The sequence below is a fragment of the Leptodactylus fuscus genome, chromosome 5, assembly GCF_031893055.1.
Source record: "Leptodactylus fuscus isolate aLepFus1 chromosome 5, aLepFus1.hap2, whole genome shotgun sequence".
NCBI classification, from domain to species: domain Eukaryota; kingdom Metazoa; phylum Chordata; class Amphibia; order Anura; family Leptodactylidae; genus Leptodactylus; species Leptodactylus fuscus.
In genome coordinates this window covers 125,551,137-125,576,543 of record NC_134269.1, presented here as the reverse complement: position 1 = coordinate 125,576,543, position 25,407 = coordinate 125,551,137, and the positions used below count along the sequence as shown (strand labels likewise).

The 25,407-nt window shown below is 40.2% G+C and overlaps 2 protein-coding genes across 2 annotated transcripts in view; both read left to right on the top strand.

Moving 5' to 3' along the window:
• Positions 1-2,401: 2,401 nt before the first annotated feature.
• On the top strand, positions 2,402-4,613 carry LOC142204955 (secreted frizzled-related protein 5-like). The gene is made up of 4 exons (XM_075276290.1): positions 2,402-2,727; positions 3,298-3,467; positions 3,613-3,705; positions 4,306-4,613. Exons 1-4 carry the CDS (start codon positions 2,444-2,446, stop codon positions 4,611-4,613), a joined length of 855 nt encoding a protein of 284 aa, XP_075132391.1. The 5' UTR covers positions 2,402-2,443.
• Positions 4,614-16,693: 12,080 nt separating this feature from the next.
• Positions 16,694-25,407, top strand: part of HDAC10 (histone deacetylase 10) — a 28,458-nt gene continuing 19,744 nt past the window's right edge. The window contains exons 1-6 of the mRNA XM_075276289.1: positions 16,694-16,792; positions 17,464-17,530; positions 17,658-17,792; positions 19,717-19,813; positions 21,550-21,647; positions 22,068-22,172. Coding sequence (XP_075132390.1) covers positions 17,466-17,530; positions 17,658-17,792; positions 19,717-19,813; positions 21,550-21,647; positions 22,068-22,172 — 500 coding nt within the window. The 5' untranslated portion in view covers positions 16,694-16,792; positions 17,464-17,465. The remainder of the gene's footprint in view (positions 16,793-17,463; positions 17,531-17,657; positions 17,793-19,716; positions 19,814-21,549; positions 21,648-22,067; positions 22,173-25,407) is intronic.

The following is a 25,407-nucleotide window of genomic DNA, read 5'->3' as shown; positions in this document are numbered from 1 at the left end:
AAGTGCTGCTTGTAAGACTTTTTTCTCCGCATTTTTCAAGCGGAGTCGGGAACGGAATCATGTCATGTTGGTCCATGTTATTTGTTAATATAACAATGTCTGTGGAGAATGGGATCTCAGTGTTGGTTTACAGGTTTACACCATTCTACTATACGAAGTATATAGAATGGCACGGAGTAAATCAGGCAACCACTACATAATCACAGTGAATCGAAATGAAGAATATTGAGCGTATTATTGCTTATAGCTTAGAGGATTTGTTTCCTGTGGTAAATGTTAAGCTCTGTCTTTCCACTAAGACTTTGATGTATAATTCAATTTCTTTTACAATACACGACAGTGTTTAGGGAGAAGAGAGGGATCTGCTACTGCGTGATGAACTTGACAATGAAGTGTTAATGGATAGGCACTTATCTGTACAGGTAATTACCCTGGTCCTGTCTCCTCTGAATGAGGTCAGGGAGACAGACATCTTTGTGTCTGCTATCAGGACAGGTGTCTGTACTGCTCCAGGGAGAGGATTTTTTTTTTTTCAGTTCTGTGGCTCCAAGAGTTGTATTTTTATTTTCCATCACAAATGACATCTCCAAAAACAAGGCATACGTTATTTAATGTGCTGTTAATTAATATAGCACCATGTGTGAACCAGAGTAGTCAGTGGGAACAGCTTGTTTGTGCCAGACTTATACAGTAATGCCATGTCTGATAAGAAGTTTTTCTTAGGGAGTCAGTGGCATTTCATTCTCTCCTGATTTAGAACAAAGTCGTGAATTCTTAATGCATATGTTATGATAACTATGCTGTGCCCCCATGGCATGTTTATGAAAGAAGTGGAATTCTACAATATACTTATATACAGTATAGAGTATTTCAGAGAATGATACATTTGTCACCATTGACTCATGTATTTTCCAGTGAATGAAGCTTTCTTAACATCATGAATAAACTCATTAAAACAAGGTTGCATGATGCAGACTATAGTTCTAGAACTTAACTCTACTACCAAGCAGTCATGCTATTATATGTGTAATATAACTGTGGTTTTATAATTAAAGGAGTTGTCCAGTTCATAAAGATCGCTTTACAATAGTGAAAAATAACAAACTTACTATACACCTTTCAGAACTACACTGCTCCCATGCCAGTTTTTTGCAGGTTCCACATAATTCTTTCTTGGTCTTCAATGATCCTGGCCATATGGTTTTGCGCCGTTTGCGACCAATCAAAGGCTGCAGTGGACCACACTGTGGTCACTGTTGCATTCAGTAAATCAGTAGTTATGTGACTGCGTGGAAACATCATCAGTGGAATCTGGGATAGAGATTGGAGGAGGATGTAGGATGGTGATACAGAGGCAACGGTGGTCTGGGATGTGAGTGTGGTACAGGCGATGATGAGTAAAGATGGCCAGTGGTATAGAGATTTGGTCAGGATCAAATGAACAATATAATCAAACTATTTACCTAAAGACTATTTATCTTTTTTCACTACTTACTTTTATAATTTTTATTCTATTTATTGTTCATATTATTGTTGTTGTTGTTGTTAATAATTTATTATTATAATTATTAAGCAGATTGATATATTTTGCACTGAAATCTAGTTTATATTGCCTTACATCTGTATCAGTAATATAATTATATGTAACTAGATCCATTCATTGCCAGAAAATATTCAGGTTGTTTAAAAATACTTATTAAAATATCACTGTAAATTATTGCTATTTGTCATTCTTGTAAATAAACATACTACTATACCACATATGTGTATTTTGTATACAGGAGCCTTGTTACTCTCATGGAATAAGCGATTCCAATATTAGCTGCCTACAAGATCAGAGACTCTGGATAATTAGAACAGTCTGTTATGTATGTTAGACTCCAGACTCTGAAAATTGTCCTAATGCCAAAAAGAAGACTTGCTAACACCTGGTAACATGGGAAAGTATCCTACTAGACTGTAAAATGTTCTCAGAGACATAGAGTAATTAGCAATAGCAGAACCTGCTCTGTTGATAAGTCCATTCTTAGGATATGTCAGGTCAGCATGGTACAGTATAATGCAGACTTGCCAAATTGAGGAGACAGCCAGTCTGTCCAGGCTCTCCTACCTTACCACTTAGCATGTACATAACAAAACCTCAATTTGTCTCATTTTAATATCCAAGTCCTAAGGATACTGCATAGCCTTGGCACTTTCAAAGTAATGAAATCTATTATGTAAATGTTACGTTGTAGGAAAGTCTACCATGGCTGTGTGTCTCCACCTCTTTCGTTATCACAACAATCACCTGAGTGGGCAATGAGTCCAAGTTGTGTCTGTGTATATTGATAAGTCATGGATAATGAAAGGGTTGGAGGCTCCATCCTGTATATAAACAGCTGAGACCTCAGCTGTGCCAGTACCTGAACACTGGAGCAAAGCTTGACATCTCATAAACAAAATGACCTCCTCCACTATCTTTCTCCTCCTTACTGGCTTCCTTGCAGGATTATGCAAGGCATTCGATATTGGACTAACAACAAGATGTGTCTCTATACCTAGAGAACTAGGAATTTGCCATAACCTAGGCTACACAGAGATGAGGCTTCCTAACCTGATGGGGCATGTTACCATCCCTGAAGTTGTGTCCAAAGCACCACAGTGGCACAAGCTTCTGCAAACTGACTGCCATCCATATGCCAGAATGTTTCTGTGTTCCTTGTTTTCTCCAGTCTGCCTAGATACGTAAGTAGAAATCTTACTATATCTCCTCTTTAGACACAGAGTCTTCAGACTATATTATTCATTGCATCCTTTCTTAACCATTGTTCATGTTCCACATCTTTAAATGTTATCCTTTAAAGAAACTAAGCTGTGGTAACAAAATCTTTCAATCTTTCAATATCAAGCAGTAACTACTCAGAGATTTTACCACTATTTCTAAGTTGCTGCCATAAACTGCTTAGTATTCTTCACTGTACAGTTCCTCTGCAACAAAGAAGTTTGAAGACTATATGCTGCCCACTTTGTAGCTTGACCCTTACTACGTTAATTCCTGGTGCGTTGCAACATAGGTATCTAGAATCTAGGGCTAGGTGAATATACACTGACACATTTTGGGGTACCAGAGTTCTCTTATCATAACCGATGATGGATAGATATAGATAGATAGATAGATAGATAGATAGATAGATAGATAGAGCTTTGTTAGTGCTTTGTAAGACCAATCAGAGGCAATTTAATGTTTTCCTTTTCCAGTGTACAACTATAGTTCTTCTCAAGATTGAAAATAACACTTTTTCATTTTTGTCGTAGGTTCATCCAGCCTTGTCGTAGTATGTGTGAGGCTGTGAGAGACAGCTGTGCTCCCATACTAGCATGTCATGATCAATCCTGGCCAGAGAGCCTGAACTGTGAGCGTTTTCCAGCTGGTGAAGATATGTGCCTGTCCACTCTGAGTAATGAATACCAATATAATTACAAAGGTAATATTGATTTACTGGCAAAACGAAAAGATAAAAAGTAATTACCTAATAACTTGATAAAATATAATTGACCTTTTACAGGTGATTTACTTCCTAACCTTATAAATAAAGGAAAACTCAAAATAAAGTTTTTTTCTTTTTATAGAACAGCCAAAACCAACATGCCAAGGCTGTCCATTGATTGAAGAATCCTATTCCTACAAGAGTGTGTTGGGAGCCTTTTGCGACAATGACTTTGGTAATGTTTTGTTTCTTATGTACATGATTTCTAGCACTCATATTTTAATGTTAGCATTATACCTGTTTTATAAAGATAAATAAACAGCTAAAAAACAGGTGACACTCCAAAAGTAATACAGCTATTGGGTTAATAAAGCGCCTTTTTGTCAAAATTCATTTTGGAATGCTGCCTGTTTTGAGCTAGATATTTAGATAGATAAATAGATAGATAGTAGTCTTAGCTCATTTCATGCAATTTGTTCCATTTTCTACAAAATAATTCCAATATGGTAGAGGTAAATATCTGCTTTTATTCCCTAGGTGTTGCAAAACAGTGGGAGGTTGAGATAGCGCTAATGAGCTGATAGTGTTAATATCTTTGCTTAACTGTGTCAGTGGGTTGGTAATACATGAACACAAAGTATATAATTAAGATCCTAATTGCTGTTTTAAGATGCAAAGACAAAAAATAACTAATACTCAGAAAATGACATGATGCCCTTGTAATGGGCTCACCATCCTGAGGTTATCCTATATTAATAGATAGTACTTTATTTATGGCGTAGAATGGGGACTTCTAAGATTAGTGCTAATTGAAAAACTCTTTGTGTTTTCACAGCTGTCAAGGTACAGTTGGCAAAAAGAAAGTTTGCATCAGGACATCATGAATATGTAAGTGAAGGCCCAGTCGACTTTATTAAAAAAGGATTACTGCTTCCATATGACACACGCAATCTGATTGAGCAATGGCTGAGGATCAATGAAAACTGTGCCCACAGGATGATCCACCACTCCAAATCCATGGTCTACATATTAGCTGGAAACATCCAGAATGGAAAAGCTGTGGTTAACAGAGTATTCCATTGGCAGAAGAAGGACTCTCAGCTGACCCTGGCCACTAGGAAGTGGAAGACGCATAAATGTTAATGGACTGTTTGAACTTTTCTCTCTACATATTTAAGGCACACTATCAGATGTAAATATCTATATATACATAAATAAATATATTTTATCAACAGCTGGCAGTTATGTGTTTCAGCTAAACTGCAACTGAATGAAATGTAAAAATGATATCTAATGTATATAGATTTTGAAAATATACTGATATAAAAATAATTTTTCTAATCAATCATTTAGTTGTCTCAGTAAATCTACTAATGATTTATTTTTGGCTGGGGACAGGTAATGCTACACTTCCCCTGTGGTGGCCATCGGAGTGTAAAAGAACGTCCACATGTTGCTTTTCTACTCTAAGGCTGATCATACACATTGGATACATTAGATAGCTGGTGAAAGAAACCTTGTTGTATAGACAGTTACCTATTCCATCCTCCCATGCACATGAACTATGGGCTTTAATGAGTATGTGTGTGTTTTCAGCAAGAAGAAGAGATCCAGCTGCTGATCTAACTTCCCTATAGGAGGCTTACCTACCCGAGAATAAACATTTGGGGCATGTGGAAAGATAACTGCTCATACTTTATCTCCCACGGCACCTGCTGTTGCAAAGGAGTCAATAGCCCTCATACACATTAGATGGTCCCATTGAAATTGTCAGGTTCAGCCGATATACATCTAATGAATATGGTCAGTTTAACCCCAGGTAAACAGTTGTTATTGCCAGAGGTTTCCATGCTAATAGCAATCAGCTGATCATCGATCGATTGTTCCTTCATGTGATATTCCTTTAATCAGTATAGATACCATCAGTATACCCAGTTTTGAAGAACATACTCACTGTTCTAGAAAGTTAAACAATAATAAAATGCTATTAAATAATTTCACGATTGTGTGTGAGAATTAGACGCTACAATGACAACAGAGCTTATAAAAATAGACATATAGCCTGTGAAAGAGTGTCAAAAGGCAAGACTACAACAGTAACTATAGTAACTTAAGTGGATGTTCAATCTAGATCCACTCACATAATGGAAAAAATGCTCAGCTTTTATTTGTATGAATAAAATGAAGAACAGAGATACCATTATAACTGTAATACAAATTGGGGAACTTACGAAATCATCTAAAAAGAGCCTATTTGTTTTAAAAATATCCTAAATTGCTGTCATTACTGTATTGTGTTTATATACTGCTATTCCCATGTTAGAACAGTCAGGGAAAATATTATAATTTTAAAGAGGACCTTTCATGTCCTCACCGATGTGCGACATGTTATAATCCTAGATGGCTGACAGTGTTCTGAATTCAGTGCACCGTTGGCTTTCCTTGTAGGTGCCCCGATGCTGGAGATGTTGGTGCTGTTAGTTTCAGCATCAATATCTCCCCACTGTCAGAGGGGCAGGCCTCAGAGCTCAGAGTCATCGCTGGGATGTGAAGAAGGACTCCCTGACAGTATTCTTCCATAGACTTGTACAGTCAGAGTGGGCGTTCCTTACCACTACACAAAGAATAGAACTAGAGATGTGAGTGAGGGGAGTTGGACCCCCATCTATCTAACATTAATAACCTATCCTTAGCACAAGTCATCAGTATTTTTAGCCAAGAAAACCCTTTAAAATCTCATAAAATGGTTTATGGGCAGTAAACCATCTTCAATATGCCATCAATGGGATTTGATAAAATTTGAATAATAAAATATTTGAAATTGGCATATAAGATGTGCTCTTCAGTATATAGAGCGTCAAACTAGCCGGGAGGCCTGGACATCAGAGCAAAAAAGTAGGCACCAAACAATCATTTCGATGTTTAACCTCTGTTTGTGACTTCCAGGTGTATACCCTAGTATCACTTCTCTCAGTCACTGTGATGGTGTACAGTAATCACAGAGAGCATCTTAATGGTGCCAACCTATTGGGTCACCAATTTGTATAGGCGATTTTAGATGGTGCTCTTGACTCTTCCAGAGTGATATTCAAAAGATGGTACAGAAACTGGACCCAACTGGATTATTGATCCCTTCTCATGTCAGAGACCACCCGAAAATATTGTAGGACACAATCAATGACTTGCAACATTATTTGAAGCAGTCGCCTACAAAAATCTTTGAGATGCCTAGCACAGAGAGACTGGGAGTTCTTATTCAACATGCCAAATGTTTCACTGAGATCGCTTCATCCTAGCGAGAGATGCTACAGGATATTCAGGGACCTCTTTCGAGTGAATCTCACTGTATTAAGCTCAGTTATGAAAAGGTTACAAAAGTTTTAGTATTGGCCATGTTAATTCAAACTCATTTTTTAACTGATTTTTGCTGCCTATATGATAAGTCAAGTCCTCCTTTAATATCATTGTCTGCATATCAACAATGCAGACTTGGCTCATCCTTTACATGCCTCCAGTGGTGTAAGTACTGCCATAGCAGCCATAACGGGGCCGTTTTTTTTTTTTTAAAGTAATCCCAGCAGGTAATGGGCTATATTTACTTACCAAGCCCCGCTCCTGCTTATGACTGCCTCTACTTCCCCTATTGCCCTTCAGCGGGCCCTGTGCTTCCCATATCACATCACTGGAGCCCCCTGGAGGGCAGTAAGGCTGAGTAAGTAAAGCTGAAGGCTCATGGCAACAGTATTTGTTGAGCAAACAAATACTGCTATTTTTTTTATTTTATTTTATTTTTTTTTTTTTGGGGGGGGGGGTTCAGCACCCACAAACTATTATTATATCCAGGGGTCTCTTTAGACCCTGGAGTACAGTGATCAGAGGCCCAGGCAAGGTGAGAGAACATAAAAACCAGAGTTACTTACTTCTTCTGGGCTTCAGTGCAAATCCATGCTGTCTTTTGGGCTTCTGTAGTGACGTCACAGACATCATGTGGGTCAGGCTGGCATCACAACATATAATGACGCTGTTGTAACCTACACCTATGGCATCATTGAAGAGGGCCAAAAACAGCAGAGAGTTGTGCTGGAGCCTAGGAGAGATGAGTACAATTGTTTTTCATGTTTGCCACCTCCCATGGACCCAATAATTATACTCAGGGCCGCCGATAGGCCAGTACTACTGCTACTGAAGTCAGGGGCCCGGCCAAATTGAAAAATGGGGGGGCCCGGTTTTGGCCCGCCACCGTGTGCCGGCCCCTGGCGCCCGCAGCAGTCATTGTATGTCCTATTTCAACTCAGATCTGCGTCCAGAGGACTCAGATCTGAGTTGAAGACATACGCGGCTGAAGCTAGGAGCTGACACAGGTCAGCTCCTTCCTTCGCGCGTGAACGCCGCCTACTGGCAGTGTAGATGCGATGCGATGTGATGACATCACATCGCGTCTACAACTGTGCGCCAGTAAGAGAGAGGCGCGCAGAGAGCAGCGGGGGAACGAAGGAGAAGGTAAGTCAGTGTAATGTGGAACGTGAAACTGGGGGCAGATGAAGGAGAGGACGGCATGACACTGGGGGCAGATGAAGGAGAGGACGGCATGACACTGGGGGCAGAGATGGAGAGGACGGCATGACACTGGGGGCAGAGATGGAGAGGACGGCATGACACTGGGGGCAGAGATGGAGAGGACGGCATGACACTGGGGGCAGAGATGGAGGGACATGAATCTGGGGGCAGAGATGGAGGAGACATGAATCTGGGGGCAGAGATGGAGAGGACATGAATCTGGGGGCAGAGATGGAGAGGACATGAATCTGGGAGCAGAGATGGAGGGGACATGAATCTGGGAGCAGAGATGGAGGGGACATGAATCTGGGGTAAGAGATGGGGGGACATGAATCTGGGGGCAGAGATGGGGGGACATGAATCTGGGGGCAGAGATGGGGGGACATGAATATGGGGGCAGAGATGGGGGGACATGAATCTGGGGGCAGAGATGGAGGGACATGAATCTGGGGGCAGAGATGGGGGGACATGAAACTGGGGGCAGAGATGTGCGGACATGAATCTGGGGCAGAGATGTGGGGACATGAATCTGAGGGCAGAGATGGAGGGGACATGAAACTGGGCAAAAATGGGGGACATGAATCTGGGGACAGAGATGGAGGGGACATGAATTTGGGGGTAGAGATGGAGGGGGAGACATGAAACTGGGGGCAGATGAAGGGTGTATATGAAGCTGGGGGAGAGATAGAGGGGGGACATTTAATTTACGGGTGACTGTAGGAGGATTATACAGTGTGCGGGCACATGAAAAATTAATGAGTGGGCGGAGTCAACATAACAGTGGGTGGGGCTAAATTTCCCACGGCGCGCAAAGCATATTTTGTCCCTCTTTTGGTTCTTCAAAAGTTGGGAGGTATGGGTACAGGGGGCAATGGAAAGATGTTAGAGGGTGGACGAGGGGGGGGGGGATTGTTAGGACATCGGGTGTGCGGCACTGCGGAGAGGGAACTGGGGCAATAATATATAATATATACGTTTTTAGCTGGAGAACTACAAAGCACACAATACCTCCAAAGGTATGTGTGCTTTGTATTAATAATGATGTAGGCTGCTATGCTGCTAGCATAGCAGCCTGTTTGGGGGTGGGACTTTCACGTTAAAGGAGTGTTCACATTGTGTTTTTGGCCTCCCTTGCCGGGATACGTTGGTAACCAGTTACAATCAGCTACCCACTTATCCCTGCACGGAGAACTGCAGGCCCCCCCCCTTTTTTTTAATGGCCAGTTCTTTGTGCAGGGATAAGTTGACAGCTGATTCTGACTGGTTACCAACGTATCCCAGCAAGGGAGGCCAAAAACGCAATGTGAATAAGCCCTGAGGATTTATTAAGAGGGCTCTTATAAATGGTGTTGGCTCTCTATAGGCGCTGTCATACGTAGCAGATTTTACCTGCAAATAGAATCTGATTAAGCCTTGTAATGCTACTAAATAAAGGGAAATGTAATACATAATGGGTATGTCGCAAAATAAGGTAGTTTTAAAATGGTGGCGGGGGGGGGCCAGACACTTAGGCTGTATGGGGCCCCAAAATTCCTGATGGCGGCCCTGATTATACTATAGGGTTTGAAAATACCCCAGAGTATAATAATAGTTTTTGGGTAGTGTACCCCAAAGATTTTGGAATCAGAAAATTTTGCAATATTTGCAGTGAACATTGCTGGGAAAACAATGGGACATAATACTGGGTGAAGGGGAAACTATGGGACATTATATTGTGTGGAGGGACTTCTATGGAACATTATATTGTGTGCAATGGCTACTGTGGGACATTATACTGTGTGCAGGTTCCGCTATGGGATATTATACTGTGAGGAGGGGGCATTATAAGACATTATACTGTCTGGAGCCTACTTTGGGAGGGGTGTTATATTGTGTGGGGGACAGGAAAGGGGGTGCTATGCCATGGGGGCCTAAGTCAAAAGTTTTCAATGGGGCCCAATTTTTGCTAGTTACACCCCTCCATGCATATATAGCGTCACATGACTACACACTGTGACCACTAATCATACAAGACCTGCACTTTTAAAAAACAGCCTCAAATTTATTTGTTGAAGTAGTCATGTGACAACTAGGGCTGTAGAGCTGCAGATGTGGATTTGCCAACTTCAAAATAAAATAATTGTTTTTAATTATATTATATACTCATGATTATTGTATAATTAAATACATAGTTTGTTGTATATTTACTTTTATAGAAAGTCAGTCATTGTTTTTTTAACAAATTAAAAAAATCTTTACTGCTACTGACTGACCATAGTTGTCAGCCTTTTATTAAGTAGGTGGAGTTGGGGTATGGAAAAATAGAGGAATCAGAGTAGGGGTCTGGCTATCAACTCCAAAGTCCTGGTGACAAGGCCATATAGCTTATTGGTTAATGTACTGGCTAAGACTCAACTTCATCCCCTAGATGCAGATGCAGCCAGTATTGGGGGGTCCTCACTTATCCTAAAAGCAACAGAATTATTAAGAGAAATCAATTAGAAACTAAAAAGCGTAGTCCCATCTTGGCACTTACAGCTATATCCATAGATATATAGATATATAGAATAGATAGACATATGTTATAAATACCTGATAGATATGGGTCCCACCATTCACCTGTATGGGACTTACAAAAATATTTGACCAGGCAGCCTTGGAGAGAGATTAGCGTATGTATGCCCAACTTCAGGACATGAATGTGCTCTGTTCCCGAGACAAATGCGGGGACCAGTGGTACGACTTGCATCTATCAGGCATTTATGGCATATCCTTTGGATACAGCCATAAATGCTTACATAGGAATACCCTTTTAATTTATTTGTATTGCCATCACCAGCTATTTAAAAAAAACAAAAAAAAAAAAAAAAAAAAAAAACTAACTTGTTATATCTTTTCATTCATTTGCTTCTGGACTAGCAAAATTGAAATTATATGCTGGAAGCAATGGGTGAATTATCACACTTTCAGGATTATTGCTGTGATTTTCACTTTAACAAAAAGTATTAACCAATATATGAAGAAATCACTTTCCTGTACTGCCTGTTGATTATTCAGCTTTCCCATCCATGAACAGTAACAGAAAAAAATATCCATAAACAGCATATATCTGATCTCATCTTTACCTTTACTAACAATAGTAGATTGTACATGAAGAAATTGTGGGCAACAGCTTCCCCTTGTGGCTGTTATATTATAAACTAGGTACAGAAAGTAATTTCATGTGTCTGGAAATCTCTGGTCACATTTAATGCTTTTTTTCTAAGATTTATATTATTACAATTTCTATTGCTACAGTTTTTCAAATGTAAGAAAAACAAAAAGGTGATTGTGTAGTTCTAGTCTAGTACAGAAAAATACATATTATACATAATACAATGTATGTAAAGTCATAAAAGAAACAGCAGTAATAATCTGTCTGATGATCATATAACACAAACTTTCACACTCATCTCACACACTTATCTGTTCATATTGTCACCTACCATTCTATACATTTTACAGGTCATCTGGAATGCTTTACTCTGTGGGAAAATAGGTATGAATTGGAAATCAGCATAAGCATCATATTTATTATTTTTAAAAACTATCTTTCTCTTAAAAAAAATTCCTCTGTTAGCATGGTGCCCAAACAAGTCTTTCATTGTAGAGGGGTTTTATATAGGACAGCACTTCAGCCACATTTACACAGACCAATTGTTGCTGATAAAGGACAATCAACACACTAAGGCACTGGCAGTGTTTAAATTTGTATTTTTTAAGGCATAACACTAAACTTGTGCACAAGTTTTGATTTTTTTGGCAGTAATTGTATCATCATTAATAATAATTAAAAAAATTAATATTCTTTAGCAACAAATGTTGGTTCCCTTAATTTTTTCACTCTTTCTCTAGCTTCTTGATTAAGAGCTACACGGTCTACCAATAAGTATTAGGACACCCATGCAAATGAAGATATCTGTGGTGTCATGCGGTGAAAATTTCGAGAAAGGGGTAATTGTGGGGTACCACAGAAATGGTCGATCCTTAAAGGACATAGCAAACAAACTGAATTAGCCAAAATTGACAGTGGCCTATGTGATTATGAAGTGGAAGGTGAACAGTGATTGTCAAAATGTGCCCCGAGTCGGCAGACCCCTGAAACTGGGAGAGAGAGACTGACGAGTGCTGGCCAGAGAAATTCGGAAGAACCGCACCCAACCGATGGCTCACATACACCAGGAGTTTCAACAGGTATACGGGAGTATTGTGTCGATCAATACCATCCGTAAGGAAGCATCTGCTGGGTTCTGTCAACTATTGAATATGAATAAATGTTGTTTTTCTATTCTACCATAGGTGTTCATATACTTATTGCTAGACAGTGTATATCCTGCTTCTCATGTACTCATTGTGTAGGTGGTCTGTGTGAAATGAAGAGAAAATGAGGGTGAGGAAGAGTAACTTCAAGTGGCTATATCTTGGCATTATAAATCTTAGAGACTTGCTTTTGGTGTCATATAAAAGAGGAGAATCTCATCACGGGATGCAGCTCTACACAGAAGATTTACAGAAATACCACTGATTGAAAATACAGTCGAAAGTGGTATATATATATGCAGCTGCATATAAAAAGTCTTCTCTTTCATATGACACCAAAAGACATTAAAGCCAAAAGAATGGCCAACATTCACTGCAATCCTGGCACCAGAAATCTCACATAACCTTATTTTTACTGCAAATCATTCTAGACAAATGTATTATTGATTTGTACCAAAAATAACAGGTCTTGTAGGAAACTTTATAACAAGATTTCGACAACGAGACGTAGTTTAGTCCTAAAATGTGCCAGATTTATTAAAAGCATGTGCCAGACATCTTCCACAGAAAAATAATGTACAGTAAGACAACTGTCAGAGCTGTTTTATGAATAGGAAAAGTTTGAGCAATATGTCAAATCCATCACACTGCGTGCAACACTCTGAATATGGCACATCTGCAGGGTCTTAAGTTTTACATTGTATGGCTGCTTTCACAAATATAAAGCATCATCATCAGTTTCCATCCAATATGGTGCACAGTACAGTGGCGTAATAAGGAATGGCGGGGCCCCGTGGCGAACTTTTGACATGCCCCCCCCCCCCGAAGACCTCGACCGACCCCCTCCTACGCATTCCTGCGCGTTCTATTATGCTCCATAGTGGCCCCTTCAAACAGTAATATCCCCGATAGTGGCCCCTGCACACAGTATTATCCCCAATAGTGGCCCCTGCACACAGTATTATCCTCCATAGTGGCCCCTGCACACAGTATTATCCCCAATAGTGGCCCCTGCACACAGTATTATCCCCCATAGTGGCCCCTGCACACAGTATTATCCCCAATAATGGCCCCTGCACACAGTATTATCCCCCATAGTGGCCCCTGCACACAGTATTATCCCCCATAGTGGCCCCTGCACACAGTATTATGTCCCATTGTGGACACCCATAAACAATTATTATACTCTGGGGTCTTTTCAGACCCCAGAGTATAATAATCGGAGACCCGGGGAAAAAAACATAAAAAACTACTGTTTCTTACCTGTCCCCCAGCAAATATGCTGTCGACCTCTGCTGCCGTCCTTCTTCAATGACGTTGGACGTCACATGACCCGGGACGCAGGCCGGGTTATAATAATATAATAATAAATTTTATTTCTATAGCGCCAACATATTCTGCAGCACTGTACAATTTGGTGTTCAAATACAGACAGATACATAACAAAAAACGTCATTTCACACAATAGGACTGAGGGCCCTGCTTGCAAGAGCTTACAATCTATTCATGTGACGTCAGAAAGGAAGTCAGGAAGGAGGCCTGGCAGGATCGTGAAGAGGTAAGTATCAGTGTTTTTTATGTTTTTTACTTCTCCCGGTAAAGACTCGGGGGTCCGAAAAGACCCCCCCCGAGTATAATGATAGCAGCGGTAGCAGCTGTCACCAGGCCCCTAATGTCCCGGGCCCTGTGGCAACTGCCTCTGCTGCTATGGCGGTAGTTACGCCACTGGCACAGTATACAGTAGATGAAAGATACTTGATTGGCAGATGTCTGAGGGCAAGTTCAGAGTAGGTTATCCATGCTCTCCCTAACAGCTAGGAGGACAGTCCAGCTGGTAGTGGGAGGGTGGACGGTGGTGTAGGTATGGCGAAGTTAGTGGTTATAGGGGATTATATAATCAGGAAGACAGATGGTATAATTTGTCACCAGGACCAACTCAACCAAATGGCTTGCTGTCTCCCTGGTTAGAGGGTCAGTTGTATAAGGAAATTGAGTGGGTGGCGCAGGCAGGTACGGTGGTCTTGATGGGAGATTTTAACTACCTGGATATTGACTGGGGTCATGGTTCTGAATCGACTGTAAAGGGGAAAAAAATCATCAGCTTGTTGCACAACAATTTTATGGCTTGTAGAAAATCCAACTAGAGGGGATGCTCTGCTGGATCTGATCATATCTAATAATACGAGACTGTCGGTGAAAATCTCGGCAATAGTGACCATAATCTATCCAGATTCCGGGAAAAAAATCTCTTGATTTTAAAAAAAGCCAAATTTCTCAAGTTAAAGGGCTGCACTTCAGGATATAGACTGGGAGTATCAATTGCAGTTTTGTGGCCGTGCTTTTGGGGCCCCTATTCACTGAATCACAGCCGACAGGCCATACGTGTTAGTGTGCAAGGGACCTTAGTATGGATTTTTCGATGATGTTTGGGAATAGTTTTAGATCATTGTGATGTTATCTTCTATTTGGGTTTATAATTTACCTTGATTGTTCATTGTTTTGTGTTATACTTAATTTATATATATATATATATATATATATATATATTTTTTTTTTTTTTTTTAGTAGCTGGGCTTAATTTTTTTTTAAAAAATTTTTTTAGTTTACATGGACGTTAATCGCAGATCATAAATCATGTGCGATGAGAATATATTTTATATGAGATTTTTTTTTTTGCATTTTTTTATCATTTAAATTATGCATTTTTATTTCACTGTATTTGTTACCTAAAACCAACATATACACCATGCACTGCTACTATAGATTAGCTGCTGCACTGTACGCACAAGAATAGTGTTGTGAGTGCACGTTGGTTACATCATTTATCTCAATACATTTTTATGAACTTTTGTGCTTTTTCACACAATTATGCATTGATGTATTTATGAATTGAATTATTTGTATATTTTATATTTATTCTTGAATTCAAACATTACATGCATTTATTTATAATGTTATTACATGCATTTAGTCATTGTTATTCATAACATTATATATACACATGAATGGCTGTATTTACATATGAATTGATGTATATTTATTATGTATAAGGTATATCAATTGATGTATTTCATATATTAGTTGATATATGTGGTTTGTTGTATTCACATTAACTGTATTTTACACGTCATATTTACACATGATTTTGCTACTTTGAACTCTCAGGACCTACTTGGTACCGTCACTTTATTCACAGTGGTTTTATATAGGTCTTCTTTATTGAATTGTTGCATTATATGTGTGTTAGAGATGCATTTGTTACTTTAGTCCTAATTCCTAATGTTTTCATTCAGCTATTCTAGTTACTTAATTTATTGTTTGTGCATACTTACTGGTTTCCCTAAACCAACATGGCGCCCCGGGTACTTGTTACATAATGCACATGTCCGGAAGTGGGTAAGGCTTAGAGCCTGATACTGTGATCATGTGACCTGTGGAGGTTCAGCATCTTACTGGACGTCCCTTCCTCAGTAGGTAATCAGAGTTCATGCTGCACGTGTGCTGTGGTTCTCATGTATGTGTATCAGCCCATCTATATTTATTTCGTGGTATTTGCCATGAGGTGTTACTGACACGTATTTTATAGCAATGTATCAGTCTGGGGTTGCACATGTATACATATACACATTTGTAGTACCATCAATTGTAAAGCTGTATAACATGTGCATTATCTGTTTTAGGGCTAGCTATTCCCTTCTACCCTCCACTCTCTTTATTGTTGTATTTTATTTGGATTAGTTACTAGCTGTGTTTATTAATCTTTTTTACAATATATATTTGTGTATTAATCTATGATATTGGTGGGCACACTGTAACACTTCAGTTACCGGAGAGGAATAGATAATAACAGTACTGGAGGTACTCACATTAGTTATAGCAAATAGAATTTCTGTATTTTCCTGGGGAAAGCTGGGTGATAAGCAATATGGTGGTCAGTGTAGCGCCTTTGCGAGTTGTCACTTAGATTAATCTGATGCGGATATTTTGGATGCATTTGTGGTACATATTGTTGTATTGTACGCCACAACCCTCTCTATTTACATCATATCCGCCATGGAGAAAAAAAAACAACCTAAAACAAGATGCAAGTCTGTGTGTTAAAATGTGTGCATTTTCAGCCAGAAGTCAGAATTGTGGGTGCTTTTGTTTAGGTAGCTGCATTTTGCATGTCTGTCCATTAGTAACAACTGTTTATAGCCAATATAAAAAAAAAAATAAATCCATTTACTGTATATATTTATAACAGTCCAAATCATGACGGCACCAGCAATGGTGTTTTTGAGAAGATTATCTAAGTGAGATTAATTATCCTGGGGCTGGCACACACCCTGTACTGCTGGTGCGGTCATGATTTGGACTGTGTACATATATATATATATTTTTTTTTTTTTTCCTATTAGATCTCTTTAATTGAGAACTCCCATTCGCAGCCATTTTTCAAAAATAGAACACAATTACTGCAAGCAAGATAAACAGGATTATCAGAGGTAAATTGCATATAATCCAAATTTACAATCACAATTAAACCTTATTTATTTATTTCAATAGGGTGGGGGGAGGTGGAAAAAAAAATCAAACCTGTCCCCGGTGTCCTCCCAGCATGGTCGGGACCTTCTGCTCCGGTGTCTTCTGAAAGTGAAACTACTCACCAGCTGTGATGTCATGGATCCCTGCCGCTGATTGGCTCAGTGGTCACATGACCTATGAGGCCAGTCAGCGCCCTCAGCAGGCCTCAGGAAGAGTCCTGTGATGTCACAGGTAGTGACATCGCCTGCCCTTCGCTGAGGCCTAACGGTCATGTTTGGTGGGGACTTCTGGCACTGTTAACACTGGAGAAGACCAGACTGTGTTGGGAGGCACCAGAGCACCGTGGTAAGGTAAGTATGAATTTTAAGTTTTTTTCACTGGCCCCAGCTCCTTTAAAAATTAAACGGGTTGTCCATTTTTTTTCCTGGAAAACCGCTTTAATCCCCCCCCCTTTACCACTTAAAAACATTAGTATGTATCTAGTGATGGTGTGTATTAAACTCATATAAGATGCAGCTACAGAAAATTGCTATATAGGCAGGAACTGTGAGTTTTGTCCTAGCCCAAATATACTTTACTGTACCATTATTATATAGATATAATATTAAATGTAAATGACTTTGTTTTCCAGCAATGTCGTCCGGCACAGCACTAGTTTATGATGAAGAGATGATGAGCTATCGGCTGCTTTGGGATGAGTAAGTAATCTGTACTGTGCTATGGCAGATGTTGGAACTATATATGCAGCAGCAAATAACATTTTATTTTAACAATTGCTACAGTGAATTTAGTCTAAATTGTCTTTCTTTTATATTTGTGTGTCAGCCCGGAGTGTGCTATTGAGGTGCCAGAGAGACTATCTTGTTCCTACAAGAGGCTCCAGGATTATGATCTTGTGAACAGATGTGTCCAGTTACCTGTCAGAGAGGCAACAGAGGAAGAAATAACACTAGTTCACAGGTCTGTATACTCTGAAAAAGGTAGATACATCAATGTTGCATTGAGGGGAAGTATTACATTACACAACACCTATTTATATGATTAGTTGTATCAAGTTGTTTATATCCAGAGTGACTCTTGTTCTTGTCTAGTAAGACACATTTTATACATAGTGTTTTTGTAACCAAGATACAAAGAATATTGCTGTATGATACACAGAAAAACTGGTGTGGTTAGCCATGGAAAGCAATCTGAGTGCAGCTTTAAATTTTCCAAACCAGTTTAAGAAACGGAAGGTGAGCTTAGTTCTAAAGGACATCAAGGACTGTTTTTCTGTTCTAAATGTAGGTACTGATAACCTATTTTTGGCACTTGTCATCAATAACAGATTGATGTAGGTCTGGCATCCACTATCCGCATTGCTCAGTTGTTTCCAGCAGCTATCGGAACCAACACAGAGAATGAAACTGGAAGCAGATGACTTCTCTGTCAGCTATGGACATGCTGCATCGCTTATATAAGTGAATAGGACATGAGCTGCGCTAACACAGCTTGGCCACTGCACATTAAACAGAGCTGTACTTCTAGCACATTCTCTTTGTTTGTTCTACTGCTACTGCTTGCTGTGAACATCTGTTTTGTGTGGTTGACGGGTGTTGGACCCACACCAACTTTATATTGATAATCTAAGGACAGGTCGTTAATATCTTTACCCTCGGTGGGAAGGGATTAAGCTAATGGCAGGAAATTTAGTAGTTGGTCTAGTGTAGTCTTCCCTGTCAACCTTTGCTTTTTTTCCAATCTGACTGGCCATAGTGTTCTTGTGCTGTACATGCAGGCCTTGCCACTCAGCCCAGTAACTAATTGTAGCAGTTATATAGGTGTATGGCATGATACTTCTTCAGGAAATTCAGCAAAGACCAATGAGGGCCACCAGAGTGGTGGTGTTTTTTTAGGAAGAGTAATTTTATTTATTTTATTGCATATTCTGCCATTAGCTAATTTTTTTTACATTTCCAGAAAATCCCTTTTAAATTTTGCATATTTCTGTTCATATAGATATATAAATTGGTGTATGTATGCACGTAGTACAAAGCATCTCTACCCCCTACACGTTTGTCTTGTGGTGAAATATGAGTTTTACATTACATGAATCAATCTTACATTCTATCACTATTTTGAAATGTATATAGACAAACGTCAATGCTAGCTTTGGGGCAATGTGTACCTATTCAGATCAGTGCCTGTTTATATGGATGACTTTCTTATTTTGTATCTGCCTTCTTTAGGCTATGTTGACATCACATTTGGCACATGCTGCTGGAAAATACATACACTGATTGTAGCTATATGTTTCCAAAGAGTAATTAAAATATATATAGTTAGATAGATAGATAAAACAGAGCATCCATGACTATGCTAGAATAGGAATACTTTTTTTTTCTTTTTTTAATGATAAAGTAGAACTGTATTTTCATATAAAGTGAAGTGTATGACTACAAGTTCCTCCTGTCCTCCGAGAACACCCGCTTCATCATCCTCTCCCTGCATTGCTGCCCTCTTCTTCCTTGCTGTACCTGCCTTCTCCACCTCTTCATTGCTTCTTCCTGTCAGCTGAAATAAAATCTCATGCATGTCCATAAGCTTGAAAGAGTTTTATTTTTTAAGCATTATAGCCCAGCCCTAATGCGCATATTTATATATATATATATATATATATATATATATATATATATATATATATTTTTTTGTATTGCAACCAATGTTCAATATGCGACTGCTCAGTGGAATGTCAGTTATATATTGTGCAATACTACTGACATACTATATGCCTAAGACTTATTGATTAAACACAGTGTCATGCACACCTGTATTTATAATGTATAAATTCTCATATTAATTTGTATATACCGATCCCACTGATGATCTCACAATCTGTTTTCAGTCCTGAATACCTCGATGTAGTTAAAAGTACTCAGACTATGGATGTAGATGAATTGAAGAAAACCTCAAAGAAGTATATTGCTGCATACTTCCATCAGGTTTGAAACATTATTCTACTATTAAAGAGGTTGTTTGCTTTAGAAATTACCTGAAAGGATGAGTTCACTATTTAAGTTAAATTATGACATAACATTTACACTAAAAGTAGGCTACATGTAGACGACCATGTGTCCTGTATGGGTCAAATTATAATAAAACAAGTGGCACATGCATGTTAAGGGGGCGTTTACACTACCGTCTGTGTTCAACGGCTAGTGTCCGTTGCTAATGTCCGTGCAAAATCTTGTGCGGACATTAGCATCGGACACTAACTGTGTCCGTAACATTTTGCATTTATTTAAATGGACATCGGGTGCGTTCTTTTACTTTCCGTGGGTGTCCTTAACTGTCCGTTCCCAAAGATGTCCGACTTTTCAAGCGGACAGCAAAACCCGACATGTAGGTTTTTGCTGTCCGCTTGAAAAGTCGGACATCTTTGGGAACAGACAGTTAAGGACAGACACGGACAGTAAAAGAACGCACCCGATGTCCATTTAAACAATGCAAAATGTCACGGACACACCTAGTGTCCGATGCTAATGTCCGCACAAGATTTTGCACGGACGTTAGCAGCGGACGCTAGCTGTTGGACACTGATGGTAGTGTGAACGCTCCCTTATCTGTGTCCCTTCTTTGCTCTCAACACACTCGCACTTCAGTGAATAAGTTCCGACTGCAAAACAGATCAGAAGAAGACCTGTTCTAAGTTTTGTGTCTGGGCTCATGAACCCATGAAAAATATGGTTGTGTATTTAGGGCCGTAGAAAAGACTAGGTCAGTGTGCTAGTCACTGAAAAACAATCACAAAAGAACTTTGAACAAAACTTCTGTTGCATTCAAGGAACTTTAGTCAGTGTAATATTCTTCTAGCATTTTATAGCTGTGTAGATTTTGTGGCATGTTTTGTGTACCTCTAAGCTGTTCTCAATTATTATATGAATATTGGACAATGTGTTTCTTGACAAAGAGGAATATAAATCCTGAGAGGGTTTGGGGGATTGCTAAGTTCTATGATTGTCCAGTCTTATGATAAGGTGCAAGTCGTGGGCTTTCACTTACATCTGCCCCAGCTGGTATTTGATGTAGATTTCAGGCATAATTTACACCAGAAACTAGTGTAAATAATTATAAATCCGGTGGGGTTGATGGCAGTGTCCCTTTTTGGGAAGTGGTGAGTCACAAGGCTTTTTTTATTTCTTTAAGCCACAAAGGGGCTTGATAAATCTCTTACAATGTTCATTATTACATTTTTCTATCTATGAGAAATAGCCAACCACAGGAACTACAGCTGAATATCCCGGTAACAGTATATAGAGAGTATAATCCCTACTTTATGCAGAGTGAGGAACTAGGATGATTCCAGACTGGCAGATCATAGAGTATCCTAGTGGATTTGTAGATGTCTCCTTCTCACTTTGTTTATTTAGCTAGCAGGTGAACAGAAAAGGCAAATTACAAAAATAGCAAACTTTTATAGTAACATGCTGTAGAGTAAAAGTAATTGTTGGACTATATTGACTACTTTCTTGGGTAACGGATTGGTTAGCATAATAAATGGAATTTAGCTTTAACACCTTACTTTGGTAAAGTATAGTGGGAAGCATCCCTTGGTAATATATCATCGCTGGCAATGTCCCATATAGTGGGATTTATAGAAAATTTTCATGTAAATGATTTTTAAGCATTTACTTTGTGCTTGAGGTTCCTAAAAATTAAATATGTAATTTTCTTGCAGAACTCTTACCGCTGTGCTAAGCTGTCACTCGGTGGCACACTGCAAGTAGTTGATGCTGTAATGTCAGGAGATGTTCGAAATGGAATGGCTCTTATAAGGTAATGAAAGGTTATCGGTGAAAGAATGATTGGACACATTGTTCCCTCTCAGAGTATGAAACCCTGTCATAGATGTCCACTAGGGGATTATCTTTTCTTCCTCCATACAATTGCAAATAAGTGATGTCCCCGTCACATAGTACAAGCCCTGCTTGTATGCCTCATGGTAGCAAAGAGGGAACCGCTATAAAGTTGAAGTTTTTGTTAATTTGTTATGTAATGTCCACTATATAATGTGATGCCAGTTTTGAACAACTTTAATGCCACAGTCCCTATAGCCCCTATGAATTCTCCTGCCTCTCAATTTGTGTAACCATATGGTATATCTCAATTTCTATAGATATTCAGCCAAGAACAGATTACATATTGTTCCATTGTTTTTGTATTACAGTGATTGACTAACATTGGTATATCTTCCAGACCTCCAGGGCATCATAGTCAACAAAGTGAAAGCAATGGATTTTGTGTCTTTAATAATGTTGCAGTTGCTGCAGAATATGCAAAAAGCAAGTACAACGTTCAGAGGTGAGAGGACAAAAAACAAGACGTTATTTTGCATTATAATTCTACTTAAGAGACAATAAAGTAGAAAATGGCTTTGTAAACAAACTAGTACATATAATATGAAATTAGTCTGAACTTTTTATGGTACTGTTTTGGTAACAAAGTGTGTGGAATCCGTGCGTATACTTTAATTTCTGCATGTACCTAATGAGTGTGTATATAAAGCTACTCTATTAGCATTAAAAAAAAAATAAAATAAAAGCTTAGTCATTAATTAACCTTTTAGTATTTTCTTTTTAAAAGATTTTAGCACCTGAATAATAAAATTATACTTTCTCACTTATTTCATTGGTTGGCACATCTCCATGAGTAAAGACCTGGCCACTAGGAGGCTGACTTTAGGAATAACAAAAGAAGCCAGCTCAGCCTCTGGGCTATACCTTCTCCACAGACAATGTGCTAGTCAGTTTTAGCCTAGTGTCCGTAGGAGGCCTGGCACCGTTTTCTCTTTTCTCTATTTATATGCAGGAGGGTCTTCAGCATGTATGCCACACTAGTAGTGCCCTCCTGCGGCTGCTGTGCTCTGTTAAAGAGAGCTTTGCCGGTCACCAGGTCCCTATCACAGTGGCATTGGCGGCCAGATTGCCGGTGATCCTGCAGCGTTCGAAGATGGATCAGGTTTGTATTAGCCACCTCCAATCCCTACTTGGGCCAGGACTAACCCTACCAGACTTGCTGTCTGTGGTGGTCCTCCTGGAACAGCTTCCCTCCTATACTGCCGCTCTGGGCCCATCTCTGAGTTCTCCTGGAGCTGTCCCCACAAATGGACTGGAACATCTAATCACGCATCATTGCCACCCTTCCCCTCCTCTACGCCTCCTCAAGATAGGGCTACAGCTTTGGCTCCACCACAACAGGTGGAACCTAGCCTCCTTCTCCCTGGCCTGCTTAACCTGGAGATGCTTATGACTCTTTCCTGAAGCCTCAGCTAGGCATATTCATAGCCGTTGCTACGCAGGAGATCATCCATGTGGTCAGAGATACATATCTCAGTGAATTCTGTTACGACCCGGTCTGCCATTCCTGGGGATGCCTCTGACTCCGACCCGGAGCCTTTGCTAGGCATATCCATAGCCACTGTCTTTCTGGAGCTCATCTGGGTGATCAGAGATCTTTTGTTTATGGACTGTGTACTGGTCCCCCTGGAACGCAACCCCCTATCCCTCACAGGGTTTTTGACTATATTTAGCTGCCTGACCGGCTCCACCCAGACAGTCACTTGCCGTTCGCTAGAAGTCAGGCGTCCTGTTTCCTCCAAATGGTCAGGCCTCCCTTGGTGGACTGCCCCATAGCTAGGCTAACTGTGGCTTTTGCTCTACCTCTGGCAGATTTTATCTCCCTCAGGGGTCACTCGGTCTGATGGTGAACTCCCTTTTTTAAGACAGCCTTAGTAACAGCTGGCTCCTTCCTGCAGCCTTGCTGCTTCTTGGGCCAAACAGATTTGGAAGGGCCTTTCTACTGGAGCCCCCTTTTTCTAGAGGAGGTTCCGCATCCAGCTGATGCTTCCTAGTATCTGTGCAATGCCTCTCTGGAAGCAACTTACTGGCGGTCTGTCTCTCATTCTCAAGACCTTCTTATTCTAGTTTTAAGACTCCCTTGCTACTCTGCATGAAGCAGCCCCGAGTTGAGGGCGGGCATCGCTCTCCTTATGGGAGTTCTGGCTTGTCAGTGTCGGTGATTCCTAAGACCTAGGTGGTGTCAACTGGCTACTCTACTTCCCTTGGCTTCCTGCAGGCAGTCTTTGCTATACAGCTACAAAACGTTGTTTCTTTTCCCTGTTCCGCTTATGAGTAGTGTCAGGGCTTTTATTCCACTCTTTCTCCGTCCCATAGATAATCTATAGGTCCAGGATGGGGTGAAACCGGTTTGACCATGTTTGCAGGCTGTACATGGAGTCTCTACGGTGGGTGGTAGCATCTCTGGAGTCAAGTCTCTGTCAATGTTTGACATTCACAATGCCTTCCTCCACATTTTCTTTGCACTATGTCGTCAGCATTTTTTCGATTTGTGGTGGGTTTTTGCCCTTTTCAGTTTGTCACGCTTCCCTTCAAGCTGGTCTCTGCCTCCCAGGTTTTTCAACAAAGGTGATGGTTTCCCTCATGGCTATCTTCCATTCCAGAGGCATCACTGTGTTTTCATACTTTGTTTATATAACATTAGCAATGCCTGAATGGCCTTTTTAAAGGCTATTCACGCATATGTGGGGCTCTATCAGCATAATTTTGCTGATAGAGCCCCTTTAAGGGTCACCTTGGATCTCCTTCACAAGTTTGGCTGGCTCATCAATGTGGAATAATCTAGTCTTGTACCTTGTGCTTGGACATCCTGTACATGCTCCTCTGTGTTCTCCAGGGTTATTTTTTACCTTCCGGAGTCCATGCTCTCTGGTCTGGTGTGTCCTTCCTCTGGAGAAACTCTGTGTTCTCTTTCTTTTTTTGCATGCAATTTCCTTCTTTTCCCCCTGTTGGTTGGATCACAATGTACTTTTTTTTAAATTTTATTTTATTTTTCATGTTTTTGTAGTATGGGAGGAAATCCACGCAAACACGTGGAGAACATACAAACTCCTTGCAGATGTAGTTCCAGGCAGGATTCGATCCCAGGATTCCAGCGCTGCAAGGCTGCATTGCTAACCACTGAGCCACCGTGTTGCCCCTAAACCCCCTTTTTTAGTTGCTCTCTCTTGTCGGACCACTGTCCTCCGGAGATGTCTGGTCACTGTCCAGACAAACAGCTTGACTGTGGTTGCTTCCTTGACTCCTTAAGGAGGCTCCAGGAGCCGCAAGGTCTCTTCTCTACCAGCTCTTTCCTCATGCAATTGGCGGAGCTTGCGCGATGGAGGGGCTCAAGTTCCTTCTCTTGTCCCTGGTCCCTCAGACCACCGCCATTGCTCTCAGGATCCCTGGTCATCCTTTCCTTGTGGATCCTCCTGGGCCTCTTCGTATTCAAGTCGTCCTCATATTCTGCCTATCTTTACCTCGGCTGTGCTTAAGGGTGGGCTGTTTGAGCCAGGTTCGGGGGCTGAGTGGTTTTTTGGGGTCTCATTTCTAGACTTTGCTCAATGCCAACAACCCCAATCTGTAGACTCTATCATAGTATGTGGAGGTATATATGTGATGCTGCTAGGTTTTGCCCACAGTCTGCTTTCTTTTATCTACCCTGGATCCTGTTTTCCTCCATTCTGGTCTAGTCAGGG

Excerpts from the sequence above, each read along its gene's own strand:
- LOC142204955 (XM_075276290.1), top strand. The coding sequence starts at position 2,444 with ATGACCTCCTCCACTATCTTTCTCCTCCTTACTGGCTTCCTTGCAGGA. Across the intron at positions 2,728-3,297 it reads TCTCCAGTCTGCCTAGATAC|GTTCATCCAGCCTTGTCGTA; the intron begins GTAAGTAGAAAT and ends TTTTTGTCGTAG. Across the intron at positions 3,706-4,305 it reads CTTTTGCGACAATGACTTTG|CTGTCAAGGTACAGTTGGCA; the intron begins GTAATGTTTTGT and ends GTGTTTTCACAG.